General features: G+C 43.5%; 1 protein-coding gene across 17 annotated transcripts in view; it reads left to right on the forward strand.

Moving 5' to 3' along the window:
* The window catches only part of Mybpc1 (myosin binding protein C1), an 82,509-nt gene extending 60,589 nt beyond the window's left edge, over positions 1-21,920 (forward strand). For 12 of the 17 annotated variants that reach the window (XM_050145767.1, XM_050145768.1, XM_050145772.1 and 9 more), the window contains 8 exons: positions 813-980; positions 2,592-2,680; positions 4,071-4,266; positions 6,169-6,308; positions 7,874-8,033; positions 8,665-8,801; positions 11,010-11,196; positions 15,231-20,729. In XM_050145767.1, the coding sequence (XP_050001724.1) occupies positions 813-980; positions 2,592-2,680; positions 4,071-4,266; positions 6,169-6,308; positions 7,874-8,033; positions 8,665-8,801; positions 11,010-11,196; positions 15,231-15,331 (1,178 nt within the window). In that variant the 3' untranslated portion in view covers positions 15,332-20,729. The other 5 variants (XR_007592408.1, XM_050145778.1, XM_050145777.1 and 2 more) reach the window with 5 other exon arrangements.
* Positions 21,921-21,996: the final 76 nt, after the last annotated feature.

The raw sequence follows: 21,996 nt of genomic DNA on the forward strand, positions 1-21,996 counted from the left end.
ACACGAAAGACCTCCCCCACCACCTCCACACAGAAGGGTTGGGGGGGAAGGGGTGACTTTCTCATTGGGGTCCCAGACTTCTCTTTTCCCAGTGGTCGTTTCAGACTTTTAGAAGCTGAACTACTTTTATGTCCTAGACGCTGGGTTTAAAGTCTTTTGATTTATAAGAGCGTAGACAAAGCTGCCAACTGCTGGAAAAGAAAACCCAATTTTTGGTTGAAGGAAAGGGTTGTGCCAACGCATGCGATATCAGGTCATGAGCCTCCTTTCCTCTGTGTAAACGGAATTGGCTTTTCCTCTTGAATGCAAATGTTCGGGGTCTTTATGCTCACACCAAGGTTCCATGATAATAAGCCAGCTGAGATAAAACAGAGACCACGTGGCAAGAATAATGCCTTTCCTTCATGAGAAGGGCAATGTCCTGTCTTTCTGAACTCTAAAGTTTATCAAGGATTAACTATCAGGATTAAATCAAACAGTATGGAGCCAAGTTTGGAGTAAAGCTACTACAAGATTATTGGGAACACTTTCTCTTACTCGAGGCACTTTGTTCCTGAGCAAGAGATTTTTATTTTATTTTTTCCAGAAACAACAGAGGCTAATTTAATTCTTCCTGTTGTTTATTTTAGTCATCTGGGGGCATTTTTTTAGTTATTTGAACAGTCATAACCTGAATCTAGTCCAAATCACTTTCTTCTGAAGGATTTAAGTACAAATAAAATGCTAAGCTGGAGTTGGTGGTAATGGCCTGGGATGGCTTCTCTCGCTAAACACTGTTCCTGCTCCTTTTCTTCTTCTTTAACTGGTTTTAGCCGAGGACTGGATCGTTGCAAACACGGACCTGATCGACAAGACGAAGTTCACCATCAATGGTCTGCCCACGGATGCAAAGATCTTCGTGCGTGTGAAGGCGATTAACGCGGCTGGGGCGAGTGAGCCCAAGTACTATTCTCAGCCCATCCTCGTGAAGGAAGTCATAGGTGGGTGGAACAGCTCTCACTTTAATCTGCCTTTTCCCCTGTTTGCTTTTACCTTTTAAAATCTCTTTCGAGGGCGGGGAAGATGGCTCAGACCGCAAAGCCCTCCTGTAGGCATGAGAATTTTGAGTTTGATCATCAGAACCAACATAAGAAAGCCAGGCATGGTGATATGTTGTACTCCCAATGCTGCGGAGACAGACACAGGAAGATCCTAGTTGCACACTGGCAGCCAGTGTAGCCAATCAGCCAGCTCCAGGCCAGTGAGATTCCCACCTCAAAAAACAAGGCAACAACAAAAGCCCAAGGTGGACATTGTCCTGAAGAATGACACCCAAGGGTGACCTCTGCATGGCACACACACACACACACACACACACACACACACACACACACACATTCATATCCCCGACTTAAAATTTATTTTGCTGCCATTCCTTTGATTTTTAGGCAGTATAGGGGGTCAGCTTTGGGTTTTATACTCAGAAGACCAGCTAAATGACTTGGCCAGATTCTCTTAACCAACTCCAGTGAGACTGCCCCCGCCCTCTAGCTCAAGTGGGTCTGCAAGGTCACCATTTTCATGGTGACATAGATACATTTGGGCCTTTTCAACATACTAATGTCTGCCCTGATAGTGTAAATGAAGGCATCAGTGTGTTTGCATGAATCAAGTCAGATCCACAGATCTACAACAGCTACCCCGCCATGTGCTCATAGTTAAAGAGAAGGCTCAGTTTTGCTGTAGAGTGTTGTTGATCTAACAGAAAAAATGTTAACTGTATTAATCTTGGTCTTTGAGTCCATAGCTTTTTTTTCTAGACTGGAGGACAACTTTCAAAGCTTGGTTTTCTCTTTCCATCATGTGGGTTTCAGGGGTTGAACTGAGGTCATCAGGCTTGCCTCCTTGCATCAACAGCTTCTGAATACATACAAATATTGATCGATATCATGGTCCTATCAACAAAGAAATAAATATAAAATATTATACAATAAAACAGCATCTAGAAGATCTCACAATTCTATATAGTAACTGTTTCCCAATGATCAATGGATATATATATAAAAAAAGTGATCATTCTTTTATATGCCCTTAGTCTCAGCCGCTTGAAAGGCTGAGCAGGGGGATTGCTTGCCTTCTAGTTCTCTGAGCACTTAAGTGCTTTCTTTTATATCACTTTACTTTATCTTATGCTTATGAGGGTCTTGCCTGCATGTATGCCAGGCAAGCATGGGCTTGTGCCTGGTATCCGAAGAGGCCAGAAGAGGGCATTGGGTCTCCTGTAACTGGATTACAGTTGCGAGTCCTGGGAATCAAGCCAGACCCCACCAGAAGAGCAGTCAGTGCTCCTAAGTGCTGAGCCATCTCTCTAACCCCGTAAACATACATCTTAAAAGTAAAGAACTACATGGAGAAATCCTGCATCGAAAAACCTCACAAATAAATAAAAAGATATCTGTGCTTAAAGTAAACAGTTTGGACCAAATTTTCTAAATACCCTGTTAGAGAAACATCAGAATCGTGTGAAAGCAGTGTGAGCCCGAGCCATTCCACTTGGGCAAGGGCATTTTCAGAGACTGGTTGCACACCTACGCTTCTCCACCCTTCCCCAGAGCCGCCGAAGATCCGCATCCCAAGGCACCTGAAGCAGACGTACATCCGCAGAGTGGGAGAGGCTGTCAATCTGGTTATCCCTTTCCAGGTAAAGGGCAGAAACCTCTCCCTGTGTCTTCCTGGGGCTGGCGTGTTCAAAAGACAGAGGGAGGTGGTGTAGCCTTTAAGTTCATCATGACTCAGACCTCCCTAGAAAGGTTTGTCAACCACGGAGAATGCCATAAACCTGTCGTGCCTAGAGACTGGGTGAGGTGGGGCAGGAGTTCCTGAGAGGAGACAAAGGAATGCTGGAAGGATCTGACACTGAGTGCACTCAGGTTCCTATATCCAACCAAACAGCGTTCTCTTTGTTTCCACAATAGCTCCCAAACAGAATCTACTTTGAAATTGTGATGTCACTAACTGATTTACAAGTCTATTGTAAAAATAATCATTCCAGCAAGGGTCTACAGTCTATGAGATTAACTTGGGTTTTTAAAAAAAATACAATAATCAACTTAGGTGTCTCCTCCCTCTCCTCCCTCCCCCTGGCCCCCACCCATCTTGCTCATGCCTGTACTTCCAGCCCTCAGGAGGCTGAGGCAGGGGGACTGCTGTGAGTTTAAGGCAAATAAAAAAACAGCTGGTCCACATCACAAGACCTATGTCAAATGAGCCACTGTGTCAGGCATGGAGGTGCATGCCCGTCATCTTTGTACTTAGGGAAAAGTTCAGGAGTCCTAGGCTACTCAGGGAGCTTGACGCTAACTTGGGCTACATGAGACCCTGTCTCAGAAGTTAAAAACCCTGACACTTATGCCTATAGATAAGATTCTAATGTTATAATTTATTGTGTCAGCAGCTAGAGAGACTCTAGACTGGACTGAGAGGGGGCCACAGTGCAGAAGAAAATCATTACCTTTCAGCTGATACCGCTAAACACGCACGCTGACGGCAGAAGACTTTAGTGTTCATAACTGCTCTGTGAAGTGGACACTACTGTTGTCCCTGTCTTACAGATTGAGAAACTGGGGCACGGAGATCTTGACAACTTTCCCAAAGTCACACCTTATCAAGTGGTCAGTAGTGCAGCACAGGTTCCAGGGTCCCGGAGCACCTGCTCTTGAGCGCCGCCCTGCTGGCAGATCTACCTTTGAGAACTTGTTCTAGAGGCTTCTTAACTTCAAGGCTTTGGGCAAATAGATGAACCCCTCTTTCCAAATCAGTGGGGATAATGATACTTATCCATGTGTAGATTGCGGGGATAATGAAGGTCCTATAGCCGACACACAGAAGGCAAGCAGCGGGAAGTGGTCTTGCTTGCCTAGTTTCACCCACCACCAGGTCAGGTGGTGTCAGGTCAGGGTGTGGCATTTCCCATCATTGCCTAGGATAAGTTAGGCCATTGTCATTCTTGTGATGTTATGGGGAAAAAAAAAAAAAAACCACCTCAAGACCATGTCATTTCTCCCCTTCAACCTTTCTGTCTTTCATTTTAGGGCAAACCAAGACCGGAACTGACCTGGAAGAAGGATGGTCAGGAAATCGATAAGAATCAAATAAACATTCGCAACTCTGAGACTGATACCATCATCTTCATTAGGAAAGCAGAGAGGAGCCACTCGGGCAAGTACGACCTGCAGGTCAAAGTGGACAAGTTTGAGGAAAACGCCTCCATCGACATCCAGATCGTAGGTAGGTTTTGGGGAAGGAACTAGAACATTCTGTCCAAGGGGGGTGGGGACTACTGGTCATTGTCCTTAGGAAAGAGATAGGAATGTGTGAGGCTTGTTCTACTCAAACATGTTTTTAAGATTAAAAAAGAGATGCCAGGCAGTGGTGGTGCACGTCTTTAATCCCAGCACTCACCCGGCAAAGGCAGGAGGATCTCTGTGAGTTCGCGGCCAGCCTGTCACCCACTACAGAGCAAGTTCTGGGACAGCCAGGGCTACATCGAGAGACCCTGTCTCAAAAACCAGCCAACCAAAAATAAATAAGCAAATAAACAATTTGAAAAAAAGAAATAAGCAGTAAGAACAGTACGATTTGTTAGTATTTCAAAATAACCCTCGCAGACTAAATGTACTGACCTTGGGAGAAGTCGGGACGTGTGTGCCAGAGAATTAACGGCACACTTTTAGTGAGCTCCGTCTGCATCGCTTTATATCCACTTCTCTCTGCTTCCACTTTCTGATTTCCTCATGATAAAGTATGGTTTATGCTGAAAAGACATAGCGGCTTCTAGACCGTATAAAATGCTCCTCACCACACCCCAAATTCACCAGCTTTATAGTCTGAATGGAGAGAGACGATGTCTCCATAAGGTAAAGAAATGTCAGCAAACGGTTAAACACCAGAGGCGATGACTTGTGCGAGTCAGTGCCATAGAAAGGGCATCAATAGGTTAGTTCTAGTTTTTGTTCAGAATTAGGGGACAGAGTGGGCATCCTTACACACAGCTCTCCGCCTGCCAGCGTAAGCTTTGCTGTAATGTTTGCATTGTCAGTGAATAAACTTAGGAGACTGAAGAGATGGCTCAGAGGGCAAGAGCGTTTGCTTATGGGGCATGGGGACCTGACGCTGGATTCCAGCACCCACACCGCAAGCCAAGTGTGGTCCCGCACATGCCTATAACCCCAGCACTGGGTTTAAAGGCGATCCCGGGATTGCTATGTGCTGTGGCTACTACGTGCCTGTCTAAAGGTGATCCCAGGATTGCTATGTTCTGTGACTTACTACCTGCCTGTCTAAAGGCGATCCCGGGATTGCTATGTGCTGTGACTTACTACCTGCCTGTCTAGCTGAAAACCAGTAGCTCCAAGTTCAGGGTTAGTCTCTACCTCAAAGAGGTAAGGTGGAGAGTGAGAGAGAACACGTGACACCCTCCTCACCACTGTGTTTATCTCCCCACCCGTGACATGTACATACACCCACACACACACATGCCACTCACACACGTACACGGAAAGAATTTAAGAGTCCATCAGAGTGATGCATGCCTGTGATCCCAGTCTGCAAAAGGCTAAGGCAGGAGAATGCTAAGTTTAATGTCTAATTAAAACACCAAACAATAAAAATGAGTTAATTAATTTTCAGTGCTAAGAGAAGCTTTGTTCCCAATCATTTTTTTGTTCCAGTCAATTTGCTGGGACTTGAGGTTCTCTAACTAAAGCAGTGAGGTTTCAACCTTCCAAATGCTGTGACCTTTGATACAGTTCCTCATGTTGAGGTGACCCCCCCCACAAACCATAAAATTTTGTTGCTACTTCATAACTGTAACTTTGCTACTGTAATGAATTGGGATGTAAATATCTGATATGTGACCCCTGTGAAAAGGTCATTCCACCCACAAAGGGGTCGTGACCCACAGGTTGAGAACCATGGAACTAAAGGCGACCCTTCCTCTGGGAAACCTGGCACTGCTTTCCTCTTGCCAAACCTTAAGGGGTTTTCTAAGCTAGGAGGAGCATGAGACCCTTGGCCCTGTCTGGGATGAAGGAAGCACAGGCCCTGTGCGGACCCATGCCTGAGACCGTGAGAGGTATCCTCACGTACCCGCTGTAGAGCTTACAGTCACAGCATGAATCCATCCTACAGACCGCCCAGGGCCACCCCAGGCTGTGACTATCGAAGATGTGTGGGGAGAGAATGTCGCTCTCACGTGGACCCCGCCCAAGGACGACGGCAATGCCGCCATCACAGGCTACACCATCCAGAAGGCCGACAAGAAGAGCATGGTGAGTCTGGCCTCTGATTCAACATCAGGAGCCAAGTCACACCCGTCAGAGGTAATGGGGATGCCCTGAGGTCTCTCTGGCGGAGCCTGTGGGGTGTGTGGAGGAGCCACGTGGCTGAGCGAGCTAGATGGGGCCTTGGAAGCCACAGAGCTGAGTTAAACCCCAGTGCTGCCACTTACGCAGTTCCAGTACAGGCTCCAAAGCCAGAGAAACCTTATCTCGAAAAAACAAAAAAAAGATAGTCAAGTCCAGTGGGGCCAGGACTTTCCTGGTCTACCTGGTGACCTCTGAGTCACCCCTGTGTTTCTCTTGAGTTTCAGCAAAAACAGAACCAGGGACAAGAAGGTGTTAATTCTACCAATGCTTCTTCAAGAGGACAAGGTCACTCTTGTCTCCTCATGCCTAGAGATGCCAGTCTTCACCAAGTCCCATGGCCTCCCGCCTGTGTTGTTTCTAGTCTGTGGGCCCAAATACTCACTCTCTTGTTCTCTTACTGTGTGTTAAGCACTGAGCTGAATAAAAGAAAGGAAGGAAGGAAGGAAGGAAGGAAGGAAGGAAGGAAGGAAGGAAGGAAGGAAGGAAAGAAGGAAGGAAGGAAGGAAGGATAATTCCCATGTTGAGGGCACTCACAGTCAAGGCAAAATAAAAGACATAAAAAACAAATGATAAACCAATATAAAAAAGTTAGGATAAAGATTTACATAAAGAGTTTTGGGGAATAAATTAACACATAACTATGTTTTTGTACTAAATTATTCAAAGTTTATAGATAATAATAGCCTTGAGAATTCCAAGGGAAATGCTTTTCCTTTTGAAATAAGGAAGCTTTGAAATTCTAGTTTGTAGCATGGTGAGGACAGAAATTTTTAAAGTGTCTTAATTTATTCATTCTCTTGTCCTTTAAATATTTAGTATTTGCTTTGTGTTTTGAACCTACTAGATGCCAGGGACTGCCATAGGCTCTGTGCAGGGGGAAGAGAAAGCAGGCTTTATGTCAAGGGTGTACTCACTGCAGCTGGGAGAGCAAGTGTGTGTGTGTGTGTGTGTGTGTGTGTGTGTGTGTGTGTAATTTAACAAGGGGTATGAGGGAAAGGCATCCCAGTTAAAGTCATAAGCTGTGTTCAAAATGGTACAGAAAGTATAACAAGAGAAGTAGGCAGGGATAAAGTGATAGCTAGAACAACCTAAATTAATAAGGCAAATTTATTGGATACTATTAGTTGTTCTCTAGTAATCTACCTTCAACTATTACTCTTAATAAATTAAAGCTTACATTCAACAATTATATTTTGTCCCACAAAAGACTGGTAGATCAATGGGCAGATAAATAGATACCAGACATGATGCAGCTATGAAAAATATCAAGATGGCGGCAGTAGGTGATATGAATCTAAAGTGTAAATGAAGACTAAGTTGCAGACAACCGTAGATAAGTCATATAATATTAAATGTATATGTCATTGCCTTCAGCCTAGAAATTAGTGCTGTTTTTCTTTAATGGCGCATTCTCTTTATTCCAATCAATAGGTGGTTTTCATCCAATAATCATCACTTTTCCCCTTCAGGAATGGTTCACGGTCATCGAGCACTACCACCGTACCAATGCCACCATCACCGAGCTGGTCATAGGGAACGAGTACTACTTCCGGGTCTTCGCTGAAAACATGTGTGGCCTCAGCGAGGACGCCACAATGACAAAGGAAAGTGCGGTGATCGCCAAGGACGGTGAGTTGGGGGTGGACTGACGCCTGGACACCTTGGTTGACTCAGTGGAAGAGGATGAGAGATGTGGAGAAAGGAGGTGACAATGAGCATCCCTGGGAAGTCATGGCAACGGTAGTCGAGTGAAGTTTCAATTCTGTAGTGATTGTTTTCTAGGGGAGTTACACTAGTATAGATTTTACCAATTCAATTCGTCCCAGTGTCTGGTCACTCGGTCTACACATGGAGGATTTCACACCGAGAGGGAACGTTTCTTGGGTCTCTGTTTATTGCCAACACCTTCAATGTAGCATTACCTGAGACTTGCTCTAAAGAAACAGGGAGCTAAATCCTACCTTTTCATTCAGTTACTTTCTCTCGGGTTCTTCACTGCCGTTTTCACATTAGGACACACTTGCCAGACACTTAGAACGACAACTACATCCATTCAGGACTAGCTTTAGTATCTCCTGACCGCTTTGGCCTTGCACCTCAGGTGGGACTGGCTCATGTGTGCCCTGAGACTAATGCCATGTGGCATTTGCTTGTGATTTTCTCAGCTGAAGAAAGTTTTACTCATGAGTAAAGGATGCCAAGAATAATAGTTCTCAAGCCAACTTCTATTTTTAAACATCTTTCAATATTCGTTTTTAAGGTAAAATCTACAAAAATCCCGTATATGAAGACTTTGATTTCACAGAGGCCCCCATGTTTACTCAGCCTCTGGTCAACACCTATGCCATCGCTGGTTACAACGCCACCCTCAACTGCAGCGTCCGAGGAAACCCTAAGGTACTGAGTTTACTATCAAATTACCTAAATTTAAGAGTTGATTTCAAAACCTCTCTTTTATATTTGCCATGTTATAATGGAAAGTAAAAAGGTAAAGCTGCCTTCCAAGGGTGGGAGGAGTGAAGAAAGGTGGAGATTGTGGGTAATTACAATATTTAAATTAGCAGAAACGAACATGGTATGTGTCTTTATTAACTAACGGATAGCCGCTAAAGAAACAAAACCACAGGGAAAAAAAAAAAAACAAGAGGTAAGGAGATGGGATATTGTTTTACATGGAAAAATGAGGTGGTGATTTTTTTTTTTTTTTTTGGTTTTTCGAGACAGGGTTTCTCTGTGGTTTTGGAGCCTGTCCTGGAACTAGCTCTTGTAGACCAGGCTGGTCTCGAACTCACAGAGATCCGCCTGCCTCTGCCTCCCGAGTGCTGGCATTAAAGGCGTGCGCCACCACCGCCCGGCCATGAGGTGGTAATATTGACTCATCAAGAGGTCTCTAACACACCTGACAGTCATATGAAAATTCAGGTGTTGTTTTTAACAAAAGCCCAATAAAGACTTGGGAGCCAGATCCCAGGGTAAATGCCTGCTAGTTCCGAGAGGCCGAGAAAGTACCTAGCTGATGATCCTCCTCAGCCAATGTCCCAGAAAACCCCTTCTTCCACTGCCTTTTCAAATGACTCTCTTCAAACTCCTTCCCCTCTTTTCCACTTTGTCTGTCTGTCTGCCCTTCTGACTCCCTCTTACTTTTTTTCTTAATAATCCCATGTTCTCTTCCTGTCAACTGGTTGATTTATGGTTGACTGCATTTACTCCTGTTCACAATATTCCAGCAGCAAGCTCTTAGATTACAGGTATGTGCCAGGACTGAGCCACACCACAACTAGAAACCGTTTTTTTCCAGTAAATAAGGCATTTGGGGGGTTCACGGTGTGACCAAATCCTGCAGCACTCAGGGCAGAATATCAAATGTGCTCTGCTAAGGGCACAGGGAGCTAAACCCAGGTGATTCCAGTCAACTCGGGACAATTAGAAAGGTTCTCGGGTTTCACGTTGCTGGTGTTTAAACACAACAGTTAACAAATGTGGTCCATGGTGGCCTCCGTCCCTAGGTGGCACCGAGAGAAAGCCCTCTCAAATTCTGGAAACTCTGATAGGATGAAATGCAGTAACAGTGCACGTCTTGGGCAGTTGGGGAAGTCAAAGGGACGATCCAGCAGGGGCGTGGGGGAAGATACCGAATTCACGTGTAACTAGATGTGATGTGGGCACTTCCACATGGGCATGAGGAAATGTCAACCCCGAGTTTAGAAGGAAGACCCAGGCTGCGGCTTTCAGCTGGAGAGTCTCAGCACAGAGGTGCTACCCCGCCCTTTAGAGCTCACGTCCTGGAAAGCAATAGCATTGGGGAAGGACGGTAGCAACGTGAGCCTCGGGGTGGAGAGAGGGAGGGAGAGACCTGGGTAAAGCAGACAGCAGGTGCTCAGACTCCTGCTCTGAGGGAGACAAAGCAATAACTGCAGAGAAGGAGAGAGCGTGTCAAGGGTGAGTACTCTCCAAAGGGAAGGAGTAGGCGGAAAGTGGCGGAGGCCAGGGACTGCAAATGTAGGTCAAGGGTCAGGGAGCACAGAACCACCGTCCTGGGTGGCTAGGTCTTTGCTGATCTTGTGTTACTCGGTTGGAGCAGCACTCCTACCCCTGGATAAGGACCACTGAAGTCAGAGGGGAGGGGACATGTTGAGAAGGCCTGTGCAACCTCCAAAGAACTGGAGACTCTTTGGGGAAAGAGGAGACAATCAGATGATCGTGGCACTGTTTGGGAATTCTCTGAAAAATACCCAGTATATACACTCTGCTAGGAACTCATATCACAAACCTATAGATCAATTTTTAATATCCAGAAATAACTGAATAAAGAACATGCATAGTCGAGGCACACAATATGATCTGATGTGCACATTGCTTTCTCACTAATGGAATAGAAGTTGAGACAAACAGGACCCAAGTAGCTGTCTACACTTCTTAGAAGTCCTTTCTTTCTAATCCGTACTTCAAATCCCATTACTGGGTCAGAGGGGCTCTTAATTTGCTAATACAAACACTGGGTCAGAGGAGCTCTTAATTTGCTAATACAAACCCTGGGTCGGAGAGGCTCTTCCTATGCCACATACAAACAGGTTTTGACTTGAGTTTCTTCTATCTGGCCTGCAGCCCAAAATCACCTGGATGAAAAACAAAGTGGCTATCGTGGATGACCCAAGATACAGGATGTTCAGCAACCAAGGAGTCTGTACCCTGGAGATCCGCAAGCCTAGCCCCTATGACGGAGGCACTTACTGCTGCAAAGCAGTCAACGACCTGGGGACGGTGGAGATCGAGTGCAAACTGGAGGTGAAAGGTACAACACCTAAGATCTCTTCTGTAGGCTTGCGTTAAAGGGAGCGGTGCGGCTTGCAGAAACTCTGACCGCAAATCCCAGCTACTTGGCTGGATGCCCGAGACTGGGCAGGATCGACGGGGAAGGGGCCCGTCTACTTGCTCACTTGTGCCCTTTGTTAGGATATGTGACTATTTGGGTTAACTTGTTCTGGCATTTTTAAAAATTCTTGTTAATGAAAGGAACATGGATTTCAGTGAAATGGAGGTGGGCGGCGCTGTGGGAGTGAGGAAGTGAAGGCGTTGTTGCTTCCGTGACAGAGTCCTTCTGTAAATGGAGGCCTCGTGTGAGCGCTTCTCTACTGAAACTGCAGCTAACAGGTCACACTGCTGTAGTCATCTGTGAAACTTCACACATACATACACATATATATACACGCATATGCATAGACAGCAGTACTGTTACTGTAGTGTGTGACATGTGTCGGATACAGCTTACCTACAGTATAACATTACTAAAGAGTTTTCCTCTATAGGCTTATATTCCGTTTAAGAAATGTCACAACTAATGCAAACCAAGAAAAACACATAAGGATTTATTTAGGAGAAAAAAAAATCTTAGCATAGATTGTCATCTTAATGACATTTCTTACAAATTGACAGTAGTTTATTCTACCTTGGGACACCATGAGCTACCAGATGCGACCCGAATGTGTTTTCTCTCATTATTTTATTTCTATCCTCTGATAACCACAGTGCTTTATTTTTCCTGTCTGTCTATGATGAAGCAGTTAGAACCTAAAAGTAGAAATGTTGGCTTTGTAAATATGTATTTTATAGTCATGATAAATGTCTAAGGTATTTTTAAAAGACCCTTTTCCTCCTGTTTAGTTTAATAGTACATAAGATACGTCTTGATCAAGAGCCTGCTCTTTACTTTTCTTACAAATTTTGCCAGCCCTCAGGTATACGGTAATCCAGAATTGAGTGATAAGAGAAATGCTTCTATTTTAAGCATAGGGGCCAATGATATTCATTAAAAAACCTCCACTGCTTACTATCGAGAAAGCCCTTACAAAGAAGTGATGATTTAGGCCACACGTACAACTCGTCAGGTTTCTAAATCTCTAGTTTTAATGTTTCAAGGTATTATTGGTAAATTTCTAACATCATCCAAAAAGCAAAATAAAGAATTGTCCTTCAGTCATGCCCTGAAAGTGACAACGATAAGGGCATAAAGCGATAATGTCGTTACGTGGTTCAATATTTGATATCATGCATGTGGATGTTACAGTTCTTAGTAATATTATAGTCAGTTGAGTGGACTGAACTTAGCAATGAGGAAAATGTATTCTCTTGTAAACAAATCTCGATGAGGTATCAACTGTGATTTCTCGCTTGATAAAAGCTTTTGGTACTAAAAGCATAGCTGAGAGACTGTCGTCAGATTGTTATCTGCTAAGGGGTTACTTAAAGTGAGTTAAGCTGCGTATTAAAGGGTAAGAATGTCAACTAAGCATAAATAAACACGGTCCAAATATTCTAATTCTGCAGTGATATATCAAGGAGTAAATACCCCTGGACAGCCAGTCTCCCTGGAGGGGCAGCAACAGGTTCACGACGTCCCCACCCCCTGGATATTTTGATTTTCCGTTCCATTCCTCTTACATGAAAACGCACTTTGCATGTAAAGCCTGAGCTTTTCGTTCGCTTTTGTGACTCTTAGACGCTCATGGCATACCGCGCTTATGCCATGAGCGAGGAAGGCAAATTATCCGAGGATATTAACTAATGCAGAGCCAACACCTTTCATCAGCAGACAGACCAGCTGGCCCCAAACACAGCGTCAGAGAGCGGCACTTGAGGAAACCTTGGTTTATGTATGGCTACCCAAAAAGCCCTTCGGAAATAAGGACATCTACTTAAAGTCTTTGCTTTTCAAGTGTATAATGATAGGTTGGTCCTTGAAGATAGTTTTCAGCCTAGGGAACTTATATTCATGATGGAATTCAGAAACTGAGCTCCTCCCACCTGCTAAGTTGTGAAGGGAGCATGCTCTGTGAGGGAGGATACAAAGACGGGCATAACCGGAGACTCTCCTATGTAAGACTTTCCTAGTGCAAATTCACTGGTAGAGTATCTAACCTATTCATGTACTGGACAGTTTGGATATCCTGTGGTAGCCACATTATTCCATATGCGTATGAACTTAAAAGGAAGGAAAAGTCTAGGATCTTACGAAAAATGCATCACATATAAAAGTCCTATTGTATTTCCCACTCTCACTTGGAAGAGCTAATTAAGAGTTCTCTGGCGCACAACCTGAACTAAACTCCCATGTGGACCTATGCTGAACGTGTGGTATTTGCTTTCTGAATTTAGATTACTATCAGCACTAAAGAGAAAATAAAATAGCAGCATTCTGCCTTTGAACTGCTGTAGGTTATAGCGCAGGCACTGGAGCTTGAGGTGAGGACTTGCTTAGACCAGTTCCATACAACCCGTCCCAAACAGAGTATTATAAAATACACTTGCTTCATATTTACACCTGATAATTGCCTTTTGGAATTTCAACATATATATATGAACACTAACGTTTTTAAATATGGTTTATGTTTTTCTTTTGTTGAAAAACACAATATATATATGTTGTAGGGCATTTTTAAGCTAACAGTTTGGAAGCTTTTACCATAAATATTCACAAGTCAGATTAGCTTTGCCACCTATTCTAGCCAAGTAGTTATGCGTATTATTAATTTTATATGTATTAATGATCCTCTTGAAGTGACGCCCTTCCCTCGGTTTTTTCTTTGTCATTTACCCGACTAAGGATTAATGAGATCACCTGATCATAATCGTGGCCGTAATTCCACCTCCACCACGCTCACTTTGTTGTCAGCCCTGTATTAATGCTCACATCTTCTCTCTCTCTCTCTTCCTTAGTTGTAGCACAGTAAGGATTTTTGAATGTCTGTTGTCACCTAAGGTAAGCTTTCATATGGTCTTAGCATATGAAGCTTATGAATGTCATAAGCCATACCAGGCCTGTGGAGTATGGCATGATTTTCATTTCATAATCCAATGAAATCAGGACCTACTAACTTGGTAGTTTTAATTTGTATGTATGCCTGGGTCATGGAATTAACGTCTAACACTGATCCCTCGCCCCATTTCTCCTTGACATGCAGCAAGTTGTGGAATGTGGTAGAGCATGACTCCGGGGATGGGATGCCCATGAGTGAGTGGTACCCATGCATTCTGACTTCTCTGCATCAAGGAATGGACGTGTCTATAAGTGGCATCGTTGCTGCCAATATGTGATGTGGTTGGTTGTTTTCTTTTTATTGAGGAGAATGAGTTTCTCAAATTTGCATTAAAGAAGTTTTAAGATTGTTCCAACAGCATGCTGCTTTTGTTTGCTCAAGAAGTGAAGCATCCATTTAAAGGGTAGTACAGGCTTCTGGTTTCGTGGGTTTTCTCTTAAGTGATACTTCGGTTTTTAAAAATATATAACAGGAGTTCAGAAGGTAGGTAACAGAAACTAGTTGGCATTCCTCTTGCTTTCACAAGGTATGGGCTCTAGTTCTGGCACAGTGTATTGATGGCCGAGGTTAAAGCAAACGTTTCTCTTCTCCAATGTGCTTGAATCAGAATATTCTGTGCTTAATCAAACAGAGCATTGATGAATTGGGAAATGGCTCTCGGGATGACCTGCAGCCATTTAGTTGGAAGCTGTACGTCCTTTGTGGGGGACTCATAAGCCCTCTCCAAGAGCATGCGCTCTCAAACCATTAGAATTTAAGCCAAGGCTGCACAACAGTAGAGGGGATAAATTGCTATGGGTCCGCCAGGGACTTGATTTGTTCCTGTTGTTGAGATGCCAGCACTTTACATTCTAAATGTACCCAAGCCAGGAGAAGATTTCCAGCAGGGACTGAGTGAGTGGAACGAGAACAAAACTGGCCCCATCAGCAGGCAGCTAGACAGGAGAGTTGTCTCGGTCATCTTCCGCGTGGGCGTCTTTAACTTCTCCTTTCTCTGTTCTGTCTTCTCTAGGCGGGCTGTCCTTCTGCAGGCTCCTCCTGCAAGGCGTGCCTCCAAACATAGTCGATTCCTATCTGCGGGACTTGCAATCAAGCAATCCTGAGGAGTGCTGAGGGCTGGGCACGGCCTCTGCACACACCACTGCTTTGAAATTTGGTTGAGAAGGGAAGCATTTTCTGGTTTTCTCGTAGGCCCCCAAGTGTGGTCATTTCCTCTCTGCCTAGCCTTGAAGAAAGGAAAAAGATTGTTTGCACAGATTGCTTGATTAAAAATAGCGAACGAAATCTCTTTTGCTGTCACACTTTGCTCACTACAGTCTTGTTCAGTTCGTCGCCATTTACTAAGAAGCCAACTGTAGAATAAGGGAAAGCCGTTATTCAGTTGATGACAGTGCCTTTCTTTCCCACATAACACACCATTAATGGAATCCTGAAAAACCCATCTTTCTTAACTGACTTTTCACTGTGTGCTCCAGGTTAGCCTCAAACTCGCGGCTAGCCTCCTGCCACAGCCCCCTGAGTCCTGGGGACACAGGTGGGAAACACTAAAATGGCTTTAATAAATTTTTCTAAATCAAACTTGTTTCATACAGGCCGACTTGACATGAGAACCTAGACCCTCTTTCCGCATTTAAAGTTGATAAAAGGTGTCTTCACTTTATATTTCAGGCTTTTCTTTTTTCAGTTAAAAAAAAAAAGAAACTGTACCTCGTAAGTGGCCCAATGAATCTGCAGTACGTGTGCTGAAATAGCACAGTATTTGCTGATAAAAGTTTGGAGTCGGGTTCTCAGACAGAGCCGAGGCAAAAGTCTCGGGGCCAGGATGCTACCAAACTTTCCCATAACATCTACTCTATTTGCCCAAGCAGCCAGTCCTAGTGATAGTCAACCATTTTTTAAAAATCTAGCTGTTGATAAATGTTTATATAACGATTCCATAGTCGTGTTAGCAACTTCTTCACTCTTCCTGAGTTTTGGTGAAGGGGGTAGAAGTGCGCCATACCCCATCTTTATTGTTTGTTCTCTTAACACGCCCCCTGCCACCACACATGCTGGTTTCCCCCAAGCCTGAGTAAATTGTTGCTTGCAGATGTTCCCATAGCATCCAGTAAGGATGTTTTCAGACACTTCCTCCTCTCCCCTCCAGATGACGGTGAGTGTGAGAGCCGCCCTCTGGGCTCAGCAAGGGAGGGACGAATGGATGTCTGAGTGGCTGTAGTTGCATCTGGACATTTCAAGAGAAAACTGTTTTATGGTCAAACTATGATGGCTTCCCTCTTTTTCTATTCTGACTACTTGGTGATGTTGCCTTCCTGGGTATTAATACTTGTTACTAGCCTTGCTCTTATACCCCCAGTCACTCCAAAATAACAGTTGTCTCTCAGTCCCTTAAGCTCCAGAGGGTGTCTCTGGACTCCTTGTGGGTACCAAAACTTTCAGGCATTCAAGTTCTCTATATTCAAAATCACGGTGTTCATGTTAATCTACATGATTCTTCCTGTGTACTTCAAATCACCTCTGGACTTCTACAGTACAAAATAAGCCAAAAGATTGTGCAAGTGCTAAGTAAACAGTCGTTACACTGCTGTTCAGGGAACTATGATAGGGGAGGAAAAGTCACCACCCCCAGATTTTCCTTTGAATAATTTCACTGTGCTAGCAGCTGAATCACGGACATGAAGAGCTGACTGTCATAATGTACAGTCCTCATGCAAACACCCGGGCTCATTAGTGTTAAGCATCCGGGCTCTTTCAGAGATTCACCAGTCTGACCACAGATACATTTTAACAGAGGAGAGGCTTTTACTCCTATGCAGGTCTACACCCAGGGGCTTTTAAGAGCAAAGAACACAGTGGCATTCTGTCTATGCACAAGCAGGATGATCATCTTGTGCAAAGCACACTTTTGCTCACAGAAAAAGTTGTAAGAGACCAGAAAAATCACAAAAATTAACCCTTAGCATCCCTCAACATTTGGAAGTCCAATTTCACTGATCTCTGGATGGTGTCTGTCAAGTGGAAATATCCTGGGACAGATGTAGACTGGGGACAGAAATTAAAGTTTAGGAAAACCTTACGTTTAGAATAAGGAGTAGGTGGGGCAGCTCAGGCTGTTGACTGACAGAGGAGCTTCTCTGGAGTCCATCCGACCACATCACAAATCCCTGAAGTTTACATTTGAGCTTAAAATTTACAAAAAGAGATAAGCGCTTTAGATATAGTAGCATTACTACTGTTAGTAAGCTTACAGAAATCCAAATTGTTGAAAAAGCAGTAGACCAGCGCCTTTGAGTCATAGTGAAAGAGTGGGGGCTCAAAAATGATTTTGGATTAAAAGCATTAACACTCTTTCCTCTATCCAGAGGACTATAGATATAGATGTATAGACATAGGTATAGGTAGACACACAGACAGATAGATAGATAGATAGATTGGAAAGAGATGTTTTAGCACGACGAGAAGCACCTTTTAGTCGATACTTAGAAAACAACCAAAGGAAGTTTTAAAATTTGACCTTGTCAATATGACAGTAGTCAGTGCTTTACCAGAGCCAAATTAATAACTCATCAGAACTCCATCGATTAATATGCTAACACTCTGATCCTTTGAAGACTTAAAATCATATGTCTCTAAATTTTATTATTATTGTTATTTAAGATTTCTTTATGAATACAGTGTTCTGTCTGTATATATTCCTGCGGGCCAGAAGAGGGCGCCAGATCTCATTACAGATTGTTGTGAGCCACCATGTAGTTACTGGGAAAGAACTCAGGACTCTGGAAGAGCTGCTGGTGCTCTTAACCTCTGAGCCGCCTCTCCAGTCTTATTACTGATTTTTTAGTTATTTTCTCAGACCCTTACAACTTACATAAACCTCAAACCTTTCCCATTTTCCATTCAATCATTTACCACAAGACACAAATTTGAGAGCAGCCAGTGCAAAGCAAGTTGTTTTAAATAGAGGAATGGCAAAAAAAAAAAAAAAAAAAAAAGTTACATTGAAGCCTGTTTTGTGAGCTTCCTTTCTCACCTGGAGACCTAGTAGCTCTAGAAAAGCAAGTCCCGGTATTCACACATGCAATGCCTTGACCAGGCAGCAGCTGCTAAACTGTAGAGCTACGGTTAGCCCTCAACATCATCAGGGATCTGAGAAGGAAAATTCGAGCAGGAAGTACAAACCGGGTGGTCTCTTTATCAATGACATGACAGAGACTTCCCAGCTACCTGGATGATGACCCTACGACCCCAGTCTCCTGGTCGTGCTCAGTAATATCAATGGTGGCAGAATGGCTTCAGTCTCCAGTGGTCACACAGGGCAGCGTTAACTCTTAGCCTGCTATCAGCCTTTGGCTGCCAGACCCCAAAGATCTGAGACACTCTGCTGTGGTGAGGAACTTGGGAGACTGGCCTACCTCGACGAGGCCAAGAGGGGTGGTGGGTTCTCTAGTATCCCACTATCCACAGTCTCCGCTGGGTCGTGAGGTGGGTGAGGCAAGGGACAGTTTTTCCCCGTGGTTGCCTTTACCACCATCCAGGAGGACTGGTCTTTCTTTGGAGGAAATCTTAGGACTGCCACTCCAAGCTGGCATTTTGTCTATCATGGGAAGCCCTTTTCATTAAATACTTTAAGCACCGTATTCAGCAGGTCTCTGACAAGTTTTTGAGGGTCATCTATTAAGTTTATCTGGCTTTAAATAAACTTTGCTTGTTTTAGGCTTAACCTTGAAAACATATATAGAGGGGTAAATAAAGCTTTTCCCTGACAAACACATCACATCTGTTCTTAGTGTGACTATAGGCATAGTTCTGAGCACATTAAAGAATTTGTTCATTTGTAACGTGACTATTAACCTGCATATCCTAATAATAGCCTTAAAAATTACAATTCTTGAATTGAAGCTCTTTTAGTACCAAAATAAAACGTTAAATCATAAATGCAGCTCATAGAGAGAGTGGGAGTTTTGGAAAACCATAAATAAAGTCCACAGAGAGATTGGGAACCTTAAAATTTTTTTGATCCTTTCATAGTGTATTATTATAGAATATCACAGTTTCTTGGATGCCTCAGTTTATCAAAACAGCTAAATCTTAATGAAGTTACATATAGTTTCAAGCTAATTTCTATTCACCTGTGTTTTGTTTCATTGAGACAACTTCCTTTCTGGAGCTTTCCTACTCGGTTCTGCTTCTGCAAGCATTTTCTGTCTTGATCCGTTTAAATGTCGTTGTCAGGCCTAGTCCTCAGGGTCTTCGGCTGGTATATTCTGTTAGCTCAGGTATGGCGTCTGGCAATAGCCTTCTCTTTGAAGTGAAAATTAGAGTTGGCAAAATTACTAGAAGAATATGTCAAAGGCCACCGGTGTCATTTGCAGACTCAATGAATTTTGAGAACTTTCAAGGACAAACATTTTGGTTTAACCCATGATGTCATTCTGAGACAGAGCTGACATTCTGAGAGAAAGCTGACATCATTCTGAGACAGAGCTGACATCATTCTGAGATAGAGCTGACATCATTCTGAGAGAAAGCTGACATCACTCTGAGAGAGCTGACATCATTCTGAGATAGAGCTGACGTCATTCTGAGAGAGAGCTGACATTCTGAGATAGAGCTGACATTCTGAGAGAGATCTGACATTCTGAGATAGAGCTGACAGACATTTAGAAGACCCATTATTTTTAAAAGCAAAGAGTTACTGAACACAGTAAACAAACCACATTTATACTACTTTGATTGAGGAATAAAACTTACATTTTTAACAGGCATGGCCTTTTTAGGGTTGTCTCCCCGCCAAAAAAAAAAATTCTGGTTTTTCAGGCATTTTATCAAAGACCATTACAAAGGTAAATTTGTAGAGGATTGCCTATATTCCCTATGTATAAAGTTTTCTATTTGTATTTTCCATTGCATAGAAATGAATAAAGCATAGTTTTAATTTCCTAGTTATCAAACAGGTTGCTTTTAAATCCTAATTTTTTTTATAAGCCTCATTTTTGTGATTTTTGTCTTCATCCTTTTTTTTTGTTTTTTTGAGACAGGGTTTCTCTGTAACTTTGGGGCCTGCCCTGGAACTAGTTCTTGTAGACCAGGCTGGCCTCGAACTCACAGAGATCCTCCTGCCTCTGCCTCCTGAGCACTGGAATAAAAGGCATGTGCCATCACCACCCAGCCTCATCTGTTATTTTTAGTCTGTGGACAAGAATCACTACACAAAAATCCAGCCCAATCCAAAATATCTTGGAGACCCGCTGTTATTTTTTAAAATCCACTTATTTTAAACAAGAGTTGAATACAGTATGCTGTAATACATTAAGATTACCCATGTAGGAAAACTTATCTTTTTATGTATTCAAACTCCAATAAATATGTAACTCACCAAAAAAAAAATATTACCCATGTATAAATTTCAACCATCAACTGTGTTGCTGTAAGTTTTCAGTTAACATTTTGTTACCAATTTTACAAGTCCTTAATCACACCCAATAAATGTTCAGATCTTGACGTACAGAAAGTTTACATTTTCGTCTTACAAATCTTGAGATGAGAGTCATACTTTAACAAACATTTTAGAGAATTAAATGAAATCCTGAAAAGCCCACGATGAGTGGCAATAACCCCACAGGGAGCAGTCCGTCTTTCCTTTGCTTTCGGCTCTCTTCTCTCTGTCACTTAGTCAGGTGGCCCGCGAGACACAGGACAGAGATTTGGAGGAAACTTTCAAACAAGCATGCTTGGGTCTAGAGGTTGGGGCAGGGGGCTATAGCCCAATTCCAGAGTCATGTTTTCTTTGAAGTATAACAGCATATGACAACACTTTAATATTAGTCATACCTAAAAGACACCAGAGTCCTGATGAAACCGGTGATTGTTGAAGGGACCAGAGTAAAGCGAAACAAAGGCTTAAAGATGTCTGAGCCCCTGGCTACAGACAGAGGGCGCTGCAGGAGCGAGTGGAGCGCCCCCCAGCCAGAGTGGAGTGTGTACGCAGCTCAGGGCGCTGTAGCTCTGCTCTCTCTTAGCTCGCTCCCTCTCTCGCTCGGTTCTGCAACACCTGCAACAAACTTATGGACACATCAGAAAGCACAAATCCATCAAACAGTAACTTAAAAAGACAGGACAGTGACATGGTCAGGGTGGACCGCACAAAAACAAATATTTGGTGGCCACCTAGCTTTTCCCACAAGGGCCAGTGGTGTTCCCTCCAACTCAGGAATTAATGCTGCATCCAGCCTTTCCACTAGTCCCACAAATGCGGACTACAGACAAACAGGATCCTTACCTACACCTCCGGAGGGTTTCTGATGCCTCTTTCCCCGCAATCTAGGCATTGAAAACTCTGCTCCAAACACTAGACCTGTCCAATTTCTCGCCTTCCAGGACTCGACGAGCCTCCAGGGTCGCAAGAACAGTTAGAAAAAGAAAATGAATCTGGTTGAATGTCTAAATCTCAGACAAGCCCCAAATGTTATGGGTATGACGTCCTTCTTCACCAGATATTCACCAGTCCTGGCCATGTTTGTGGTTGTGGTTTTTTGTTTGTTTGTTTTTGTTTTTGTTTGTTTGTTTATTTATTTTTCAAGACCTGGTTTCGGGGGCTGGAGAGATGGCTCAGTGGTTAAGAGCATTGCCTGCTCTTCCAAAGGTACTGAGTTCAATTCCCAGCAACCACATGGTGGCTCACAACCATCTGTAATGAGGTCTGGTGCCCTCTTGTGGCCTGGAGACATACACACAGACAGAATATTGTATACATAACAAATAAATAAATAAATATTTTT

The sequence above is a fragment of the Alexandromys fortis genome, unplaced genomic scaffold (genome assembly GCF_014885135.2).
Source record: "Alexandromys fortis isolate MF-2015 unplaced genomic scaffold, M_Fortis_MF-2015_v1.1 scaffold_50, whole genome shotgun sequence".
NCBI lineage: Eukaryota > Metazoa > Chordata > Mammalia > Rodentia > Cricetidae > Alexandromys > Alexandromys fortis.